Source organism: Felis catus, chromosome F2 (genome assembly GCF_018350175.1).
Source record: "Felis catus isolate Fca126 chromosome F2, F.catus_Fca126_mat1.0, whole genome shotgun sequence".
Lineage (NCBI taxonomy): Eukaryota > Metazoa > Chordata > Mammalia > Carnivora > Felidae > Felis > Felis catus.
The window spans coordinates 73,510,802-73,533,692 of record NC_058385.1 but is presented as its reverse complement, the minus strand read 5'-3'; the positions used below and the strand labels follow the sequence as shown (position 1 = coordinate 73,533,692).

The following is a 22,891-nucleotide window of genomic DNA, read 5'->3' as shown; positions in this document are numbered from 1 at the left end:
CTGTTTCTAAACTACCGAAGTCTTGGGACACCTGGGTGGCTCAGTCAGTTGTGTCCGACTTTGGCTCAGGTCATGACCTTGTGGTTCGTGAGTTCGAGCCCCGTGTCGGGCTCTGTGCTGACGGCTCAGAGCCTGGAGCCTGCTCCGGATCCTGTGCCTCCCTCTCTGCCTCTCCCCTGCTCACACTCTGTCTCCCTCTCTCTTAAAAACTATCAAAATCTTTATAAATTAAAAAATCTTATTCATACTGAGGGATTTCTATACAGTTACATAATTAAGTATACACTGAAATATATTCAGAATTCTTCCAGTGAATGATAGCAAGGCATTAAGAAAGAGAATATGTCTCTTGGGGGGTTAGGGGGGAGAGCAAACCATCTGTTAAAAAACCAAAAAGCACCATAATTTTCATTAAAAATTGTTACTCATTACAGAGTTAAAGGAACATGGTAAAAGGAAATAGCAGGGGGTGAAAATACACTATGGCTACTGGGAAGGTGAAGGGAAACTTAATAACTGAACTTATAACCATATAAAATGTACAGGCCACTGGCTCCATTTCTACAAGGGAAATTTTACGAAGCTATTTTCCTAGAGGACGGGGAAGGAAGGGCAAAAGCCAAACTGACACTTGGATTTACCTTTGCGCTTGTGCCTGGGTTTGTGAGGTTTTTTGTCTGAAGGAAAGAGAGCTAAATCCAAATTATAAGAATGAAACATTTTAAAAGTCTTTTAAAAAAAAAATCTTTTGAATTACAAAACAGTACTGATGTTTTATTCTTAGCACTTTTATATCCGCAAGGACTACAGAATGAGGTATAGAATCTTTTACAGTACAGAACGTAAAAGAAAATGCAAAAGCATTCATTAACATCTCAGAGGATTATGAAATATCCTTGTAATAAATGTATCTATTTTGGATCCAAATTATAAAAAAGACAGCTGGTTACCAAGATTGTACTACTTTTAGTGATTAATCCAGAGAGCTACCTAACTCAAACCAAACAGTTCTCATCTACAAGAGAGGTATCTCCAAAGCAAGAACTAGTTGTGCTAGAAAACTGAATGTTTATCCAATTATCAAATGAAAATGGAGGCGTAGGACAGAAATGCTTGGATTTCGTTTTTAAGGTAAAAATTAAATGCAAGATGCCATGCAGTTTTGCCTTCAAAACAAGAATTATTTCAGGCAATGAGAGGAACAGAAAGAAATATACGGCACATACAGGAAAACCTATTAAAGTGTCTGAAGGTTTCTTCCACAGCAGTCTGCACTCTTTCCAATAACCACAGTTGCCTAATTCATTCAGCTCAACAGGCACAGATCACTAATTAAACAAGTTACATAAATTTCCATAAGCCAAACACAATATGGGCTAACGAGGAAAGATTTCCATTTGCTTCTTCGTCTGAAGTACGACACTGATGTATTAAGTATAGTAACAATCACGTGAGGCCTCAAACCGCTCATGATAAAATCACAGGGCTTTAAGAGACTGGCTAAAGGTTTTCAAGCGCAAAATTCTAAAGCGAAAATAAAACCTCTTAAGCATTTGAGAAACCTCTTAAGCGAGCACCTTGCTAACTGAGTTCATGGAAACGTTGCTGAAACGTAATCACCGGAGCCGGGTTCGAATTGCCCTCCCCTTTTACCTGTTACTTGCGGCACATACGGTACCGACAACCTCTCGACACTGTAACCGCTTCCGCCTAGTGACTCGGCGATCTTGTTGGTCAAAAAGCATAAACTTTTGTCATGCTTCTCTAAAGATTTCGGAAGCCTGTCAGGGTGATCAAAACAAAAGTCATGCAGAATTATTTAAATTACTGAGCACAAATAAGTTAACACGCAAGCACTCCAGATCAATGCCTAAAGACAACGATAAACACAACTTAAACTGTAATTAGTAACAGAAAAATCGGTGTCGTTTTGGTGACTAATTGGACCCTAAGAACGCACGGCCTGTGGTCCCATACGTTAAGCATTCGGCTGGGATTCCTTCTCCAGTAACATCCCAATGGGGCAAGTCAGCCTTAATTATCCTGTGGGTCTTCACACATCAGATGATGAAAAGGAATCAATTCATCTTTAACTTCCATGCTAATTAAAACTGAGAGAAGAAAATCAGAAGTGCAGCTCACTGATGGTGCGTGAAGCACGTATTACGATGCTAAATGCTAGGAAGCACTTGCCCAAGAGGAGCATCCAGGGTCCCTTTCTGTTCAAACTGCCGGACGCTATCTTATGCTAACACTTTCAGCATCGCACTGCTTTGGCAGCCTCAAGTTTGAATAAAGTATCGTTCACCTATATCTTCCATTTGAAGGGCAAGGGAGAATGCAGGGCATAACACTGATTCTCCTTAAAACATTTTCTCTCCCACCATGCGACGAGTACTGTTATCTTTTACTGAAGGTCTCGAACAGGGTATTGTATTCACTTAAAGGCTGGCTTATTTATCTATGAGAACATGTTATATTTTAGAGATATATCTCCATATTAAAAAAAAAGGCAAGGTAAGGTTTTTCACCAAGGATAGACTCCATGTGTGCATGAGTCTACATTTATAATGTACAAGAACTTTGTTATAGCAGAGGAAGAAGTCAGATGCGTTAAATGACAGAAATCCAAAACGACTGTTATAAACCACCAGAAACCATCCCAGCAGGAGTGTAATCCTTGACAACCGCCATTGGTTGGTTTCTAAGTCAGTAGTACCCCTTCCTTAAAATGTAAAGAATCAACATACATGCACTTCTCTCTGAAAATATGCTCTGGTAGAAAATAAGGAGCTTCCATAGTTCGAATTTCAATCACCTGAAAAATATCCAAAAACAAACCAAAACAAAATGAAAACCTCGCCCCTCACAACCTGGCTCTGAAAATTCGGGAAACTAAAAACAGAGAAATTAAACATTTATTAAAAATACCGGCACTTTATTTTGGAATTTAAGCTACGTTTTAGAGCCCAAATGCTCATTTTATTTTCACATTTATTATTTCAAATTATTAAACATTTATTATTTCAAAACTTCAGGAGGTCTCAAAACCATGAGAATAAAATAATACACATAGTAAAAAACAACAAGAACATAATACATTTGATTAAGCCTACCACAACAGGATAAGAACACCTATTTTCTCAAATGCCACTGCCCTGGACCAAGCACTGGGCCCTCAGCACCCTCCCTCTCCTGTGCCATCTTCTGGGGCCCGTGCATGAGGTCTCAATGCGCTTCTGGGATCTGTCCCCTCCACCCCACTGGGGGCAACTTGGAGGGGGCAATCTGCTTTTGTAACATCTGTATCTCTCATGACAGGCATCACATATTAGCTCAAACAACTGCTTAACGAATCAATGTTTTCTTTCTTAGAATGCACTGAACACCTTCATTTTAGCGTGGACTGAGAGATGTGCTTCTAGTATTATAAAAATAAGGCTCTCCTTGACCGATATCTTTAAAGAATATAAATTAGAGTGGACTTTCTCTGCCAGGTAAGTGAAAACATGTATTAAATTGTGCAAGTAGCTATTAAATGAGGTACTGCTGAAAAAAGCTGAATATAGTTGAATGTTTTCTCCAATAATTCAACCTGTGGAGGCACACCTGGGTGGCTTAGCTGGTTAAGCGACCGACTTCTCACGGTTCGTGAGTTCGAGACCCACACTGGGCTCTCTGCTGACAGTGTAGAGCCTGCTTAGGATCCTCTGTCTCTGTCCCTTCCCTGTGCATGTGCACATGCTCTCTCTCCCAAAAATAGACATTAAAAAAAACATTCAACCTCTGAGATCTGGCTCAAACAGATTGGCTTAAAACATAACTAAAATAGTATAAACCAGTATAATAAAAAATAATTTCAATACTAAGATTCATAACGGTTTAAAGGGAAAACAATTAGGTAAGAATTCACATGACTTATTCTAGAAGAAAACCACGTATTCTACTTGACCACCACACAAAAAAGTTCTAATAAAACAACAGGCACCAAAGAAAATATAAACACTAGCTGTAGTTTTAGTTTCAATTAGTCACTACTAAAAAAGTGATGCATATTTTTACAGCATTATCTTTATAATTTGACACACAATCATCAAAATCGAAAATCATCATCTCTGGAAGAAAATCAGTCATTTTTACATAGAAATCAAGTTGAAGAACTTTCCTAAATACGTTACCTTGCTGACGTGCTGGCAAAACGCTGGGACGGCTATCATCTGACTTACAAAGTTGAGATAGGCCGCAACCAGAGCCATGATTCCACAGCGATGGAACATGGACAAATTATCCTCATTGATAATCGCACTGTCCTTTAATAAAAAAACAAACACGGCTGACAGATCAAGGTCTTACGCTCCACCAGCATTTTCTCTATGACTCTGCTGAAAAACGGCAGGTCGTTTGGAGTGCTGATAAAAATGTCACCTTATAAGAAGTTATTTTTTAAAGAATTCTAAAAGGAAAATAAATGTCCATATACAGAGGAGTTAAATCTCTCAAATAGCTCTGTTTTAGGAAAGTCTTTCGGGGTCAGGGGCAGGAAATACACAAAAAGACACACGTGTATATGTATGCACACATACACATACATGTATCTTATATTAAAATACACATCTGATATGTATTCCCATTACATGCCGCCCTTTTCATACATAACACTTACACTCCAATTAAGCAGCTACATTCGTAACGGCTATGGACTGACCCTCTCCCCCGCCAGACCGAGAGCATGGGCACAGGGACCGTGCTGTTCTTTCACCACAGTATTCCCATGGCTTTGAACAAATTTAGCACACAACTGATGCTCATTCAGTATTTGTTAAAAGAATGAATGTGATCATAACCTTGAGTATTTTAGAGTTAAAAGTAGACGCCTCCCTTTTAAACTTCATGTCCTTGTGGCACCTGGGTGGCTCAGTCGGTTAAGTGTCCGGCTCTTGATTTTAGTTCAGGCCCTGATCTCACGGTTCATGAGTTCGAGCCCCGAGTTGCGCTCTGCGCTGTTAGCACAAAGCCTACTTGGGATTCTCTCTCTGCCCCTTCTCCTCTCCCTCCATCTCTCAGAATCAATACATAAACTTAAAAAAATAAAAATGAAATTAATGGCGTTGGATAAAGGCAACACCACTATAAAGATGGTATCTAGTTCATAAAGAAAAATGTTTTCTTCAATGAAAGATGATGAAAGCATACCTGTAAAGCAATGGCTAATCGAATGAGATCAATAACCACTTCCTCATTGGCCAATTCAATAGTGATAAGAGCAAGAGAAGTATAAAGTAGCTCATAGTTTTTCTGAACATTGTCTTCCTCTTTACAGCCCAAATATATGTGCCGATAGAGTTGTTGCCCATTCTGAAAGGGGAAATGAGGAAAAAGATGCCTTTGCTTAAAGTGTAGTACAGACAGATGTCCCATGCCCAGAACCGCGTACACAGTAGCTCTTATTACATAACTAAACATGGAAGAGAAACTGAAGCTGATAATCAGATGATCATATTGTATTACGACTATCAATACCAACAAACGAACTACAAGCTAACATCAGAGTTGAAGAATGAATCATAAATAAAAACAGCAAGTAGGAAACAGTTCTAGTGTAAACAATGAAAATGCTTTTAGCGATCATTTGAAAAGACAAAAGCAACTTATGGGTTGATTCGGGAAAAAGGTGAAACGGCTGACAGAATCATGGGAGAGACTTTGCAACGCAGCCTTGGCAAGGATAAAAGAAAACAAAACATCTGGCTCCGGGGAAACGCGCTCGGGCTCCCGGCCTTCACAGGCAGTCTCCTGTGAGGCGGCTTAGGGGCTGTCAGGGAGGAGCACCCGCAGGTTCTGCTATAGTCTGGCATGGAGGGACCGTGGAGGGACGATGGAGGGACCAAAGGCCAGCCCAGAGCCCCATACGAGGGAGAGGTTATCCCCCTCCAGGGACTGCAAAAGGGTCCCCCCAAACCAAACTAATCTCGGTAAGTTGATACAGAATACGGAAGCTTCCCCTATGCAAAGCATTCCTGGGTACGGGGCCAACTGCTAAGTGAGAGCTGACAAAAACAGGAGCGTGTTTCCCATTTAAAGTCACCGTGTGGTAATGAACTCAACTCGCTGCACTGGTTCTCCACACGAACTGAAGCTACAATCCCTGGGCGACTGGAATGACCACTGTGTCTCTACCCTCCCCGCTGCCCATCCCAATACGATTTACGGTTACGAAGCCCAAGCCTCGGTATTTTTGAAGCACAGAGCTCCCCAGGTGATTCTGACATGCAGCCGGGATTAAGAACACTAGGGGCTTAGTCTTTCAGACGTGGAGGGACCTGACCTGAACACTCCCGACTTGTTTCTCAGCAGATTCATCTGGTTGTTCACGTCGGGGAAAGAGCCGATGGGCAAGACCAGCACAGTCTCCTGAGTCCAGAGTCTGGCTCTCTCACGTGGTTCTACGCTCGGGCGTGTGACAATGGTGTATGTACTGGGCCCTCCCCGACCCTCTCCGGAATCCTGTGGCTCCCGAACGCGATCAACGTTGAAGCTGGCACACGTGGGAGTTTAGATACCGGGCTCCTTAAGCGATTCAAGGTGGTTTTCTACCTACTGCATACCCATCATGTTAGATAACTTGAAAATCGAACATTACGTACTACGATAACAGAGTGCAAATCAGCGTGAGGACTTCACGAAGCGGTTTGGCACGGTCCAGCAAATCTGAAGAACCCATGACCCCTTACTTGGCAAGGCCTCTCCTACGGGCCTCAGAAACGGGCTGCCCACAGCACACCACGCGTACAGTAACACTCACGGCAGCCCCAAACTAAGGACCATTCAAACGTCCCCGACAGGAGAACGCGTGACTTAGTGTGTTCGTGGCCCGCAACACTACGCGGCTACGCCCGGGAACAAAATTTACCAAAGCAGAGCTAAACGAAAGGAGACCTAAGAGTCCACGTGACACGGTCTGGTTCCTTTCATACAAAACACAAAAACTGACAAAACCCTACGACTGTATTGTTCAGGGAGCTACAGATGAACACGTAGGTGGCAAACCGTGAAGGGGGGGAAAGAAAGGCAACGAGTCCGTTTTCATGGAAGAACAGGGATTTCCCGCCGAGGAAGACACGGGGCTGCGGTGGGGCGGGCGCGGCGGCGCCTCCGCTGTTGGGCCAACCGGCCGGTGCCGCACCTGCTACATTTCATACATTTCAAAACAACTGGTACTTTCTTCCTCCGCGGGATTCCCTGAACTGCCGACACCGTTCCCGAGAGCTCCCCCGTGTGGCGACATTCGGTCAGGAGTAGAGCTTTGGGCACCAGACACAGAGCGGCCACGGCTCTTCCTTGTGCCCGGAAGTGCAGCCGCGTCAGATGAGAGGCGAAGGAGCGCCTCCCAACGTCAACTGTGAAGCTTCCTGCCTGGGACGCGGTTTTCCAAACACAGACCCAAAGCCTAAGATGTCCCTAAGGCGCGGGGATGGAGCAGTCTTGGGCTGGGTAGTGATATCCAGAGGGCGATCCATCATCCCCTGACTAGACAGCCCCGCCTTTATTTCCTTTCGGCCTCTGCTGATATCGCCACAAGGTGCCAGTTAAAGTTGCATAAGAAACCAAGCAACATTTTGACTCACAGAATAAACTGGAAGGTAAATGAAAAAGGCTGTCCAGTTATAAAAATAAAATTGAATTTGACAAAAATGAACAGATTACACCACGATATACCAGAAAGAAATGGCTCATACTAACAGTACCAAACGCTTTGCCAGTCATTTAGCATTATAAAATGGAAGGATAACTAATTCAGGGAACTTTAAAAATTCAAAACTTTTAATAATTTAGACATGGAATAATAGTCTAATCTTTCAGTCCAACTGGACCCTTCCAAACTGGTGTTGGCTCGCAAAATTAAGCAACGAAAAGGAGTATTTCTGTTACTGTCATACTAGATAAAATAAAACGAATCCAGTCCTCAAATTCAGGATTGCCTAATGTCATTATATAAAGTCAAAACCTAAAAGTTAACTATCAATGAGTTTTCAAAATTCATTCTATTTATCATGATTAAAATTTCTTCAGTGATGAGAAACAACTTCTTTCGTTAACTGGATAATATAAAGAAATATTGAGAAAGTAAAAGCTGGAAAGAGTTAATGCCTTTGCCCTATTTATTAACCACTTTTTTTCATATATAACATAGCCAAACAATCATTTTACTCACATTAATTCAGTGACGGTATTTCATTAATCATTTTTTAAATTATTTTAGAAAGAGCATACACATCTGTGAGTGGGGGAAATGGGCAGAGGGAGAAAACGAGAGAGAGAGAGAGAGAGAGAGCGCGAGAGAGAGAGAGAGAGAGGGAGGGAGAGCGCGTGCGCAAGTGGGGGAAACAGGGAGAGAAAGAATCTGAAGCAGGCTCCATGCTGAGCAGGAGGGCTTGCCACAGGTCAATCCCATGACCCTGGGATCGTGACCTGAGGGATAAAGAGTCGGACGCTCAACCGACTGAGCCACCCAGGCACCCCTATAAATCATTTTTCAAATGAAGGGTTTTTTTTCAATTTTTTAAATGTTTATTTATTTTTAAGAGACAGACAGAGCGAGCGAGCCCTCAATGAAGTTTTAAACTGTAGGGGCATTAACTTGAAACACAGCAATCAACAGTAATAGCAAAATAAAAGATGGTGACAGGGACAAAGCATGGCCTAGTAATGAGCCAAAAAAAGAACGGGTGTTATAGACGTCTGCATCTATCTTCCTATGGGGCTGTCTGCTGTTCCCTGCACCTCTAAAGACCAAAGCACTTATCCACCATGACTGGGATTATCTTGAAGCCAGTTGGCATGTTTGTGTCATGGAGACTGTTGTATCTCTCAATGTGGAGCTCAGAATCTAGCAAATACTCAAGCTTTGGATGAAGAATACACAGAAAAATTATTCACTATGCTAAATAACTTTTAAGTGTCATGATTTTCTAAATTCAGCTACCAGCCAAGAAACCTACAAAATTTAAGTGATTGGGGGGCGCCTGGATGGCTCAGTTGGTTAAGTGTCCAACTTTGGCCTCAGGTCACGATCTCAAGGTTTGTGAGTTCAAGTCCGGCATCGGGCTCCGTGCTGGCAGTGCAGAGCCTCCTTGGGATTCTCTCTCTCTGTCTCTCGTTCTTGCTCTCTGCCCCTCCCCCACTTGCACGTGCGCTTGCTCTCTAAATAATAAATAAATTTAAGTAATCATAATGAAAATCTAGTTAAGTATGATTTAGAAGGGCAGAAATCCTGCCTCCCTCATCTTCATATCCCAAATAATGCACAGAATAATGCCTAATACAGTAAACACTCATTATATTTATTTCTTCAATAGTGATAAGTATTTTCAAAAACAAGCCATTAAAAGTGGAATCAGTGTGTGTGTTTGGGGTGGAGAGGAGTGTGGGACAGAAATTACGGGGAGACATTTTACTCAAAGGAAGAATTTAGAACTACCGCAGCACCCAACAATGCTTAAACACAGGCTAGAAGAGATACCGTCAAGATAGGTGTGGTAAGGTGGGAGGGCTAAAGATGGCTTGGGGGCGCCTGGGTGGCTCAGCCGGTTAGGCATCCAGCTTCGGCTCAGGCTCAGGTCATGATCTCGCAGTTTGTGGGTTTGAGCCCCGCCCTGGGCTCTGTGCTGGCAGCTCAGAGCCTGGAACCTGCTTCGGATTCTGTGTCTCCTTCTCTCTCTGCCCCTCCCCCCATCTCAAAAATGAACTAAAAAAAATGGCAGCTTGAGACTTCCAACTCCAAACCTAAATGGCTTCCTTTTAAGGTCACAGATCAATGTATAACTACCTAACAAGTCAAACAGCTATAACTTTTATCATGCATTATTTTTATGAAAATAATCTTACCTTTTTCATGAAACTTGTGTCTTGTCTACAAATTTTTTCTCTTTTTATCTTTAGGTCAGCTACATCTGGTATTATTCTAGAGACAACAGATCATTTTTCATGAATAGCATATTTAGTTGTAAAATTGTACCTTCTAGGGCATATCATAGTTATACTTAGGAATTTGAAGTTTTCAACACATTTCAATGATCATTTGAAATAAGCCTATATGTAATGATACTACTGAATTACCAACCTCAATTAAGGGGAATTTCATAAAATCATCTTGACTCCTGTCATTCCTAAGTTTAAAGCAAAGCCAAAATAAAAGTCACATAACTAGCGATTACTAATAGACGAGATCTCTGCAAATGCATTAAAAGACCTTTAAACATTTGCTCTCTTAATAAATTGCTTCAATACCAATTAAACTTTGAATAAATCTTAAAAATCTTAGATTAAAAAAATCACAATATTAAATACATTAAATTTAAAAACATTATCATTAAGCCTATTTCAAAAGGGCCCAATACCTGATCCCTCGAAGTTTTGCCCTGTTGTCATGGCGATCCATGAGGTTATGCATTACTTCCAAGACTAACTGTCTCAGTTCATAGTCTTCCATGAGGGATGGTGATAACAAAGGATCCAGAAAAGACCCAGGCAGTGCAGTAACAATTGTTTTTGCTTTATATCCAGAGGTTACCTGATTACAGGGAGGAAAAACAAAGCAACAAAAAAACCTTTGTCATGAATTCTTTGATAAAATGCTCAAACTGTTTTATAAGAACCATAAACTTAGGGAAACAGCAATTATTGGGGCGCCTGGGTGGCGCAGTCGGTTAAGCGTCCGACTTCAGCCAGGTCACGATCTCGTGGTCCGTGAGTTCGAGCCCCGCGTCAGGCTCTGGGCTGATGGCTCAGAGCCTGGAGCCTGTTTCCGATTCTGTGTCTCCCTCTCTCTCTGCCCCGCCCCCGTTCATGCTCTGTCTTTCTCTGTCCCCAAAAAAATAAACGTTGAAAAAAAAAAAAAAAAAAAAAGAAACAGCAATTATGAACATAAGCCTGAATGAAAAACAAAGAGGAAATTTCTAAGGTAGTGAGGATTTTACTGAATTTACAAAAATACCATAATGAAGAGAATAAAATTAATACAAGCACATGCTTACCATGTGCCAGGCACGAATCTAAAGATGTACTGTATGAGTATTAACCTCATCTTCTCCTCATCCCTATGAGGCAGGCATCAGTGTGTACCCCCATTTGGTGAAGAAAAGAGGCTCAGAGAGGGTTAAGAATCTATGGGACAGGTAGCCAGTACTAAATGGACACAAGGTATTAGGTAGCAAATAGTACAGGTAAGACCTCAAAATTTTAAATTTAAATTGGCAAATTTTTCTTCTAAAGCAAACAGTTTAGGTTAACAGGAATACATTTTTATTTTGGAAAGCTGTACTTTATTCATTACTTGCTCTGACATTTCCGGATGTTATCTCCATGTTCCAAATTTAAAGCTTTTAAAGAGAAAATACTTAAATGCTATTAAACATTTTAACCATACCACATAGACATTCATTCGGGTGACTAAGTGGTACAATTAGGATTAGAGACAAGATGATTTATTCAGGGTACTAGTTTTTAATGAAAAGGCTTAAAACCAAAAGAAATTCCAGGTGGGGAATCTCTACATTCAGGATTACAAATATGAACATCTGACATTTACATTTGGGCACTTACTACAATTTGAGGTGATTTTATTTATTTTTAAATGTTTATTTATTTATTGAGAGAGACAGAGAGACAGTAAGAGGGAAGGAGGGAGGGAGGGAGGGAGGGAGATGGAGGGAGGGAGGGAGGGAGAGAAAGAGGGAGGGAGAGAAAGAGGGAGGGAGAGAAAGAGGGAGGGAGAGAGGGGAACGTGGGCAAGAGAAGGAAAGAGAGAATCCCAAGCAGGTTCCACACTCAGCTCAGAGGCCAACATTGGGCTCGATCTCACCAACGGCGAGATTACGACCTGGGCCGAAATCAGGAGTCAGAGGCTTAACTGACTGAGCCACCCAGGCGTCCCTCGGACGGAGGTGATTTTATAAGTAAGCAAGGAAATTGGTAGGACAACTGCTACCCACCTAGAAAAGTTAAAAATATATCCAAGTCTCACATGACAGACAAAAATCAACTTCAAAGATGCAGCTATGGAAAACTAAATTTTAGGGGCACCTGGGTGGCTCAGGTGGTTAAGTGTCTGATTCTGATTTCGGTTTAGGTCATCATCTCATAGTTTGTGCGACTGAGCCCCACACTGGGCTTTGCTCTGACAGCATGGATCCTGCCTGAGATTCTCTCTCTCTTTCTCTGGCCCTCCTGTTTGCTCTTAAGCATGCACTTTCTCTCTCTCTCTCTCTCTCTCTCTCTCTCTCTCTCTCTCTCACTCTCTCTCTCTCTCTCTCAAAATAAATTTTAAAAAAAAGAGCCAAATTTGAGAAACTTTTATAAAAAAATATAAACAAAATGCATTAGTATCATAAGAGGGTTGTAAGGGTTCTTTTTTTTTTTAATTTTTTTAATGTTTTTATTTATTTTTGAGACACAGAGAGACAGAGCATGAGCAGGGGAGGGGCAGAGAGAGAGGGAGACACAGAATCGGAAACAGGCTCCAGGCTCTGAGCGGTCAGCACAGAGCCCAATGCAGGGCTCAAACCCACGGACTGTGAGATCATGACCTGAGCTGAAGTCGAACGCCCAACTGACTGAGCCACCCAGGCGCCCCGAGGAGGTACGGGTTCTTAAACAGCATACAAATAAGAAGGCACAAAACATATGAAAGGACTGATAAATGTTGGCATATTTTGAAAACTTCTGTAAGGCAAGCACAATAACCAGAATTAAAAATGAAACACCAAAGATATTCCTAATCTCTAGGTATGAAATATTTCTTTTAAAAAATGGGATCATGTGTATAATGAAGATTTCCTAAAACAGATTTTAAAGATCTTTAAAGATAAAGATTTGGAAAGGACACACATTCCAAATAATCAGCTCCTAGTCTGTTCTAGATAGTCAAATCAAAGATGAAAAGAATTACTATAAAATATTAAGAGGACTTCACATGTTAGGTATGCTTTTCCTTTTTAGCTATTTATAGCTGAATTGCTATCCACACAAGAAGTCATTATTTGGTCAGTGTACGAAAGAAATGGCCTGATTTGTAACGAGAACATGGTTTCACATTCGAGTTCTAGTCTTCAGCTCCAAGCCTCTGGGCCCAAGCATCTTCGTGTATGAAACACAATACTTTCTACCCTTTATATGTTTTGTCATTGTGGAGGTCAAAATAAGATGATAGAAGTGAGGAATAAACAGTAAAAAAATAAAATAAAATAAAATATTTAAGAATATAAGCCATAGGGAAAGACTAACCATAAATAGATAGTATCTTACAGTACAAGAAAAATGTTGATAACGTCAAGCTGTTCTTTTAACCTCTTCAATAATGGAAGTGTATTCTTCACTTATCTTAAATGCCTTACCATAAGTAAAGATCTCAGCAACATTATCTGAATCCGCCTGGTTCCCAAATCCCTAAGATATACAAAATACTGGTATTATCTTATTAAGTTATTGACATTAACATTATTTCCTTTATTGGTTAATTTTAAAACTCTATTTTGGTTACAGACTGTTTTCATACTAGCTAAAGTCATGGCTCACTTTACATTCAAGTCAATTTCATATAAATTAAAGAGTTCTATGTAAAACACAAACACAAAAATTCAAACAGAAATTAAAAAGCTATTAGCTAGCTCTCAAAGAAAACAGACCAATAATGTAACGATATTCAATCATATGAGCCCACAATGAAACAACCCCAGTTAAAAGATGCTACAAATTGGAGAATGTATTTATCTTGAATATAACTGACACAGTAACTATTTAACATGTATCAATAAGCAGGAATGGACAGATGATTCAAAAAAAGAGCTAACAACTGGAAAAGGTTATCTAATTAATGGTCAAAGAAATATAAATCAAATTGAGACTATCATTTCTTTATTAAATTAAAAACACACAAATATTTACAAACTAAAGCTGTAGCATGCTGTAAAATCAAATCAAACTATAAAATGAGGAAGCCAAAACATTTGATCTTTAAAATCACTCTCAGTTCTAAAATTCTAGGAATAAGTCAACATTCCGGCAAAAGCGACATTCATCTTTAAAATTATGACAGGAAATCTGAAGTGTTACCCTACATCACGTAGGCACATAGACAGGGTCCAAGCTAAATAAACCTTCAACCTAGTCAATAGAAGGCATAGAAAACTTGAGAATGTATGATATATTGAAAACTGATTCTAAAATCACACAATGTTGATGCAACTGGTTAGCAATCTAGTGCCATAAAAACAATGTTTTCCACAGGATTTTTATTACTAATGATTAAAAAAGAAACATTTTATAACATCACAATGAAATTACACCCAAGATTAAATTAAAATTTATACACTGAGAACATAGGAAAACTACATAATCATACCCTAGTTGACTGATATCCAAAGTGTGAGTGGATGTTCCAAAAACGGGTACTTTTCCCATAATGAACATCATGATTTCTGACCTCTGATAATCTGGTAGGTTACTTCCAAAAAATCCTATGAAAATATTAGGATCAAGTTAGGATAAATCTTACACATTGAAAAGGTTATTTTTCTGTAATACAAAATCATAACACATTTTTAATCAAAGCTTTCAATATGTGGTAAAACAATGTCTTTTGGTTACATATAACACTAAAAATATATATTTTTTAATTTTTTAATTTTATTTTTGAGAGAGAGAGAGAGAGAGAGAGCGAGCGAGCGAGAGGGGGAGGGGCGAGGGTGGGTGGGACACCGAATCTGAAGCAGGCTCCAGGCACGGGGCTCGAAGTCACGGACCATGTGATCATGACCTGAGCTGAAGTCGGACGCTTAACCCACTGAGCCACCCAGCTGCCCCTAACTCCAAAGGTATTCTAATTTCTTTTGTCCGAAATCACTTAATCGCGTATAGTAGAAGATGTGCAGTACAGACTGATACTTAGATAAAACAGTAAATGTCTGACAGTCTTTTGCATATAGTTTACAGTGGCAAACCATCATCGATTTGAGTTGGACCTTTAGAAAAAGGACGGAAAAAAAGAAACCTTTGGTAGTATTTCTGATGAAATTCTTGTTTGCATATTGTGAGCTTAACTTCTTTTTCTGGTAAGGAAGTCAGTAATTAGGCCAATTTTGGTAATTTTGGTGAAGAAGTAAAAAATTTGGTCACTACTCTGGCTTCCTAAAAATTGCTGAGATGTTGTAGAATGTCATTACAAAGAACCAGATTTACATTTTAACCCAGTGGGTTAATTCAATACGTATAACTCAACTAATGCAAAAAAAATAGTAATAACTTATTTACTTGTCATCTTTCTCATGCACTCTTAGGTCTTGTGGATATTTTAAATTTATCTGCTGTGGCTTTTAATGGTTTACTTCCTAGTGTAAAAGACTTAAGTAAGACATTTAGTTATCATTTACTCAAACTTCAAACTTTGTTGTTTCTTTGAAAGACCAGAACAGGTATCAAGTCATGCTAGTTTTGTTCAGTTCTTAAAATGCAACATAATCATTATAAAAACCTTCTCATTTTTAATATTTCTTGAAGAATAGTTTCTCAATTTAACTCTTCAGTTTCTATTACTGGAATTTACAAACTATGCAAACTCAAACTGTTCTATTTATCATCTGATTGGATCTGGGGATAAAGTCCTTCCCCATTATCATACACTTCAGCAATCAAAAATCTCATGATCTTAACACGGCTCAATCTATATAAAGTATATCATTCTAATACTTCAAGAGCACATATTTAAGAAGAGGTATTTGGATCCTCACGCAACCTGATGAGTCTAGGTACTGTTATGAACCTTCATTGCCTCTCATGGAAGTGAGGAAATGAGAGGTTTAGCCCTCAAACAAAAAAAAAAATTACACACCTAACATTAAGGCCTGGGTGAGGGCTATTCATTTCCAAAAAAGCCCATGTTATTATTACACTCTCCTCCCTCCCTGTAAGGTCCTTTAACTTTCCAAGAACCCAATTAGATATGTTCCTAATCACCGTATAAAAACAGACACTGATTTTCTGTTCCAAGCAAGCCAGTCATTACCACAAGGGCAGGAAGTCTCCAACAGACTCAACTGGGAGGACAGTCCTGAAAGGAACTCATTCTCTGTAGCCACTGTTTGTATGGGAACCCAGCAGAAGTGCTAAGGAGCCCCCAGGAGGAACACCGCAGGGAGCTGCACTCTTGATTACCATAAAAAAAGGAGCTGACAACAGCCTCGCATTTTCAAGTGCCAAAGGCACAGCAGCCCTGCTCCCTAGTCCAACAGCATGATCCACGTGACCTGATAAGTACCAGAGTGCTGAGAACTTCTCAAAGAAAATACTGAGGAAATCAGGAGTGACTGAATACGAATCTTACTCACCGTGCCACACTGCATTTCTTTTCTCTCATGTTTTAATTTTCATGTTATTCTGAATGTGTTATATCACAGAAATATTGCTTGTGTCTGCTGTATATTTATTTTGTAACAAAGTACTTGAAAAACAATAAATTAAATATTCTAGAGTGAAACAGTAACACTGAATTAGTCAGAAGTCACAATTTAATTCTGTGAAGACAAGAATTGATTTGATATACTATCTTAAAATATCACAAAAAATCCGGGGCGCCTGGGTGACTCAGTCGGGTAAACTGTCCCACTCTGGCTCAGGTCACTATCTCATGGATCCAGAGTACAAGCCCCACGTCATGCTGTGTGCTGACAGCCCGGAGCCTGGAGCCTGCTTCAGATTCTGTGTCTCCCTCTGTCCCTCTGCCCTTCCCCTGCTCGCACTCTGCAACCCCCTCTCTCAAAAACAAATAAATGTTAAAAAAAAATAGATCATAAAAATCCATAAACAAGCCAAATAAATTTAAGAGTCATCATAAAAGCTAGGTTTACCATACACTGATCAAATTGCTTTAAGCAACATCTAGAATGTCTCTGCTGTATTGAGATGCCATGGTAATTAATACTGGCCTCCATTCTATTTGATCTTTTCACTCCCCAAAATCTTAAGCACCTACTATGTGTCAGCGTGTTGAATAAGACACACATGGGCCCTTGCCCTCATGAAGACGATTCCTGCGCACATGATAAAATCACAGCTAGGTCAAACAGGTACTACACCAAACAGATAAACCATATTCATCCACAAGGGGAGAGTCACATGCGTCACAAAGCCCTAGTACAGGGCCTGGTGTATATACACGCTCAACAGTTAAGTGCAGAATGCAGACCCATAATGCACATATGCATGTCCATAAAACTTTAGAAATAAAATAAAAAAAATAAACTTTGTATTAAACATTCCAAAGGACTAGTATAAATATAAGTAGCCTACTCTAAGGGAAATTACCCAGAAAGAAGGCACAACCGGGGCTCCAGAATAAATTTATATATGACTCTATTTTTAGCAGAAACCATTAGTAACCATCAGAAATTAGGTGCTAAGTCCCAGAAACAAAACTCAATTTTGAAATTGTTATAGCAATCACACAGTTACATTAAAACGTGATCTGGAAATTCTAAAGATATTAGGAGGAGGTTCAAGTAGAATAGGAATTTGCTTACTTTACTTTGTATTTAAATACAGTCAAATCATTTATTTCCCCCCAAAAATTCTCATGGCTGTTTAAAAGTTTTATTTATTTATTTATTCATTCATTCATTCATTCATTCATTCATTCATTTATTTATTTATTTATTTATTTATGAGAGCACAAGTGGGGGAGGGACAGAGAAAGGGGGACAGAGGATCTCAAGCAGGCTCTGTGCTGTGCTGACAGCAGTGAGCCCGATGTGGGGCTTGAACTCACAAACTGTGAGATCACGAGGAGCCGAAGTCGGACGCTCAACCAACTGAGCCACCCAGGTGTACCATGTTTTTTGGTTTTTGTTTTTTTTGAAGTTCTTTATTCTTTTACCCTTTGTACATTAACCATGTTTAACAACAACAACAACAACAACAACAACAAAAGACATACGAAATTAAAGCCCAGGGTGTCAGTGAGTACCAGATCTTGGTTTCTAATACCACTCCTCACTAAAAGAAACCACAGCTCTTTGAGAAATGATGGATTCCATGGCTGGGGCAAGAAATATAAAATGAGTCGTTAACAGCTTAAACCAGTAAGGTGGTGCTCAAAAGAAATGGGATGTTAGGAAGACCTGGAAAGAGGGGAGTTCCCACTGGCCAAATCTGGGACAACTTCAGCACCAAGATGTGATAATACAGAATGAATTATGCAGCATGAAAACACGAGTCCGTAAGCTCATACCAACCAACATATAAATACCTGCACTCCTACCTACATACACAGGGGAGAAAAAAGGACCGCTCACCACAGAACACAGAGTGCCACCTGACAGACCATCCACTTGCAACATTACTGTAAAGACTGGTTCAGTAGGAATGATGAACGGTTACTAAACTCAGGGGGAGGTCTGGGTGAAAAGCAGAACATCTGCATGGTCTAAAAGTATATGCTCAGAGACCGTTTATTATTTGCAAGGATAAAAACAGAAACCGTAGAGCAGAGAGACAGAACACTTTGAGCGATCAAAACGAACATCACCAATGACTAGCAAAAGCACACTGTGCACCTCTGTATGTAACATTCTGAGAAGAACTTTCTCTCTTACGGAGCATCCAACCAGGAATGCACAGACAAACTTAACCATGGGCAAACACTGGACAAACCCGAATGGGAATTTTTTTTTTTCTTTTTACAAAGGGGGTGGTGTACAGTTAAAAACTCACATTTCATAAATGAAAAGTTCCAGGCTAAAGGAACTAAAGAAATATTACAAATAAATGCAATTTATGATCCTAGGCTGAATCCTAGACCTAAGGAAAAACATGCTCTGAAGGACATTAGGTTAAATGACAAAACTGAAATATAGAAGTTTGATTATAGTACTGCACCAATGTTAAATTTATTGATGTTAATAACTGTACTCTGGTTATATAAGAAAAATATCTTATTTTTTGGAAAAATACTCTGTGTTTTACCACAGTGTATATGCACTTAATATCTAATGGGTTAGGAAAAAAAAAACAAGGATGTACGTACCTACCTCTCTCTACATGTCTATATTTGTATATGGACATATATGTATATATGCACATATACACGCATGTGTGCACACACAGAGAAATGCAGGGAGAGTAAATGGTAAAATAAATAGCATAAAATGTTAACAGATGAATCTGAGCAAAGGGTATACAGTGTTCTTTGTCCTATTCTTATGTTTGCTTATTTTCTGAATATAAAGTTTTTTAAAAGTCTAAGCTACCATTCATCCACCTTTGACTAATGTACCATAAGAGACCACTCTCAGTGAGAGCTTTCTTAATCACGATTTTACACGATGGTTTTGAAAAGTGAAACATACTCACCTATTGTTTGGATGATAGCATTCTGCACAATCTTCTCATCATTGTCTTTGGTACTGGTGTTTAAGTTGGCACTGCCTACAGATCCCCCCTGTAAATCATTTGCTTCAAATTCAACACTGAGACGCAGGTGCTTCAGTAGGGTGTTAAAGACTTCCAGCACCGTGGGTCCTGGAAATGAACACTACTGTGAGCTTTTCCAGTATTATGTACTCGAAACCATTCTCCTATTTCTCAAAATTTTTGGTATTTCCAGAGTAGTGAAAAAGTAAATGAGAAACACCTAAATAAGAAAGTTTCCTAGTTATTCCAGCAAACATTTACTGGGCATCTCTGAGCAACTCACCGTTTGAACCTCTGGTACAAACCACACAAAATGTGTATGTGCATATAAATATTACCAAAAACTTTCCATCCATATAATCGTGTGTAGTAGACAAATAATGTGTATTAGGACAATATTTACCTTAACTGTTGCGTCAGAATCCACGGGATTACGGTACTATAGCCCACTGTAATGTTGGAAATTCATTTTGCAACTTTTGAGGCTGAAGAAGGAATTTGCCTCCATTATTAGACACTTGCCAACTCATCAGATTCAAGTCAATGAAATTTGCTCTCTGCTTTCAGTTCTATAAATACTCTGCACATATGTGTCACTGCATCTATCACACTATAGTTTAATCAGTGTTTTTATGTCCACCTTCAACTCTTAATTACAATGTTCTCTATCTAGGACATGGAGCCACGTTCAAATACTTCTTTAAATGTACACAGCTTAGCACATGGTACCTTGCACATAATAGACAGTAATGTGATAAGTCAACATATGTTTCATTTAATATTTCAAATTAAGTAACTTTCCAGCTAAACGACTGCTTTCATCTTTTTGAGATAAATTACAAGATGAGCAATAAAAAGTCCATATCCAAAAGGCCCACTCCCTAGCTGACACTGAATGAGCATTAGAGTTTTTGAGTAGCTAATGTATTTCTACTTTGATTTTGAAGCAAAGAAACCATAACCAGATTCTCCTTCTAACTTCAGTAATTCTACTATGGACTCTTCCATTCTTCAAATGACATGACCTGACCCTTCTCCTTATTACCCCTGTAGTCAGTCAGTTATTGAATCCTGTTTACATTCCCGTTCCTGTGCTGCCCTCCAAGGTCAAGTTCTTTCCCTAGTGCCTACAATGATGACAACCACCTGTTATTTCCAAAGTGCCCTACGTTTTGCAGCCAGATGAATGATCTATCCTATTACATATCTTTGATGATTACAGTAATAAAAACAACGGTATAATTATGTCCATGACCTGGACACAACGTTAAAGCAACTTCTCTGACTTCCTCCATGCTACCACACATTCTAGCCAAACGGGCTACATAAGATTTTGCTCTTACCAACCTGTTCTCCATTCCTGGTTTGCATTCTGGTTTTCTTACGGTATGTGAACAAATTCTGCCTTGAATTATAGCCTTAGAGAGAGTTGTCTAACTCCAAGTAAACCATAAGTGTCTTAAACCTAGATCCTCCCAAACGTGTAACATATAATTGGTTTTCAAAAATCTTTATTAGAAAAAAGGAAGAAGGGAAGGAGAAGCTGATATGGAGGAAAATGCTCGCATGTACACTAAAGAAGTCTGAGAATCATGCGACCCCAAAATTTCAAGAGAAATTACAGCACACTTAAAAACATTAAAAAAAAACACACATTAAGGTATTTTTAAAGAGTCTTCCATACACTGCTATACCTACTAAAAAAACCTCTGGAACAGATTAATGCATTAATTTTTTTATTTGAGCTTTTTGGTTTTTTGTGGGTTTTTTTTGGTGGACACTCACCTATGGAACCTTTGGCAGCAATGGCAACAGCCTCTAATAGAACCTGAATGATACCTGCTCGGACCCGTGGAGAATCTTTTTTACGAGCATCAAGGTGTCCTAGAATTTCCTGAATTACGTGGTGAGAATACTGAGCCTAAAAGAAGCAAGATAGTATAGAAAAACGTATGAGCAGTTATACGCACACTGGCAGAATTCTCAAAGAGTGAAAAACCATGAGACACTTAAATGTCCAATTACAGGAGGCTGGGACTCGTGTTACGAAACAATATGGAGCCATTAAAAACCATGCTTTTTAAGAACAAATAGAGATACCGGAAAATATTTATAATTCCCTGGATGAAAAAAAACAAGTTGCAAAATACTATGCTTAATAAAATTTAATGTTTCTTTAAAAATACATAGAGAGGGGCGCCTGGGTGGCGCAGTCGGTTAAGCGTCCGACTTCAGCCAGGTCACGATCTCGCGGTCTGTGAGTTCGAGCCCCGCGTCAGGCTCTGGGCTGATGGCTCAGAGCCTGGAGCCTGTTTCCGATCTGTGTCTCCCTCTCTCTCTCTGCCCCTCCCCTGTTCATGCTCTGTCTCTCTCTGTCGCAAAAATAAACGTTGAAAAAAAAATTAAAAAAAAAAATACATAGAGAACTAGAATTATATACACCTAAATATCAACGGTAGCCAGGATTCATGAGAGGTTTTTATTCTCTTCATACTTCTCTGTAATTTCAAAGGCATTTATATACTCTTATAATTTGACAATAGAACAAATATAGTATTTAAAAATAAACAAGATTATGACATTTATAGCACTTTTCTCTTCCCCAAACACGATATATATTATTTCTCCTTATGGATATCTAATGCTAAACAGTCAAAACTTCCATCTCATCAAAAGCCAGTATCAAAAGGAAAATGGTATCAATGTACACCTGATTAAATTTAAATCCAGGAGATATCAGAAGCTTTGAGATTTATAATTTACAAAGGAAATTTTATCACAGATAAATCTGATCAATCACAATGAATGCTACTGGGACTTAAATCTAAAATAGAATATATAGAAAGTGTTTACATACTCTTCGATTTCTTTTTTGTTGTTGTTTAACAGAGTAGCAAAGCTGTGTTTTTTTAAATTAATAACTATACCCAGGAGTCATGAGTGGGTCTACCACCCAGTTGTAAAAAAACAAAAACAAACAAATAAAAAGGACTATGGCCCTGAATCTCCTGGTCTGTGTTTGCCTTCTGATAGGCCTCACCACTCTCTGAATTTTCAGACTGGTCACCTTTTCCTCTCCTTTGGAATGGGTGGTTTTATACTAATAAGCAGTATTATGTTAGCCCCACATTATGGCTACTCTGCTCAAAAGCAAAAAAAAAAACAAAAAACAAAAAACTTCTTCATCTCTATCAGTAAAACCAAATTCGTCTCTAAGTATTTCTGGCATTTCTGTCACAACACATCTACTTTTACAACAACCCAAGGTAAACATTTTCACCTTTACTTTTTGCTATGTTAAAACAAGAGGAACGCCAAAACTTAACGCAAACCACAAAAGTGAACTTCTCACACGGGAAGCTGGGTGCTTCTGATGCATGAAGCTCACTCAAGTAAGAGTTTGTCTTATTAACAGGATGGCAATTTGATCTGT

At 39.3% G+C, this 22,891-nt stretch overlaps 1 protein-coding gene across 7 annotated transcripts in view; it reads right to left on the bottom strand.

The window, feature by feature from the left end:
* EFR3A (EFR3 homolog A) overlaps positions 1-22,891 on the bottom strand; it is a 102,098-nt gene that overhangs the window by 24,217 nt on the left and 54,990 nt on the right. For 3 of the 7 annotated variants that reach the window (XM_045049795.1, XM_045049793.1, XM_045049796.1), the window contains 11 exons: positions 21,244-21,379; positions 19,399-19,566; positions 14,399-14,513; positions 13,392-13,443; positions 10,398-10,570; positions 9,886-9,961; positions 5,194-5,355; positions 4,179-4,310; positions 2,751-2,818; positions 1,654-1,781; positions 642-692 (listed from right to left, as the gene is read on the bottom strand). In XM_045049795.1, coding sequence (XP_044905730.1) covers positions 642-692; positions 1,654-1,781; positions 2,751-2,818; positions 4,179-4,310; positions 5,194-5,355; positions 9,886-9,961; positions 10,398-10,570; positions 13,392-13,443; positions 14,399-14,513; positions 19,399-19,566; positions 21,244-21,379 — 1,261 coding nt within the window. The remainder of the gene's footprint in view (positions 1-641; positions 693-1,653; positions 1,782-2,750; positions 2,819-4,178; positions 4,311-5,193; positions 5,356-9,885; positions 9,962-10,397; positions 10,571-13,391; positions 13,444-14,398; positions 14,514-19,398; positions 19,567-21,243; positions 21,380-22,891) is intronic. The other 4 variants (XM_045049792.1, XM_045049797.1, XM_045049798.1 and 1 more) reach the window with 2 other exon arrangements.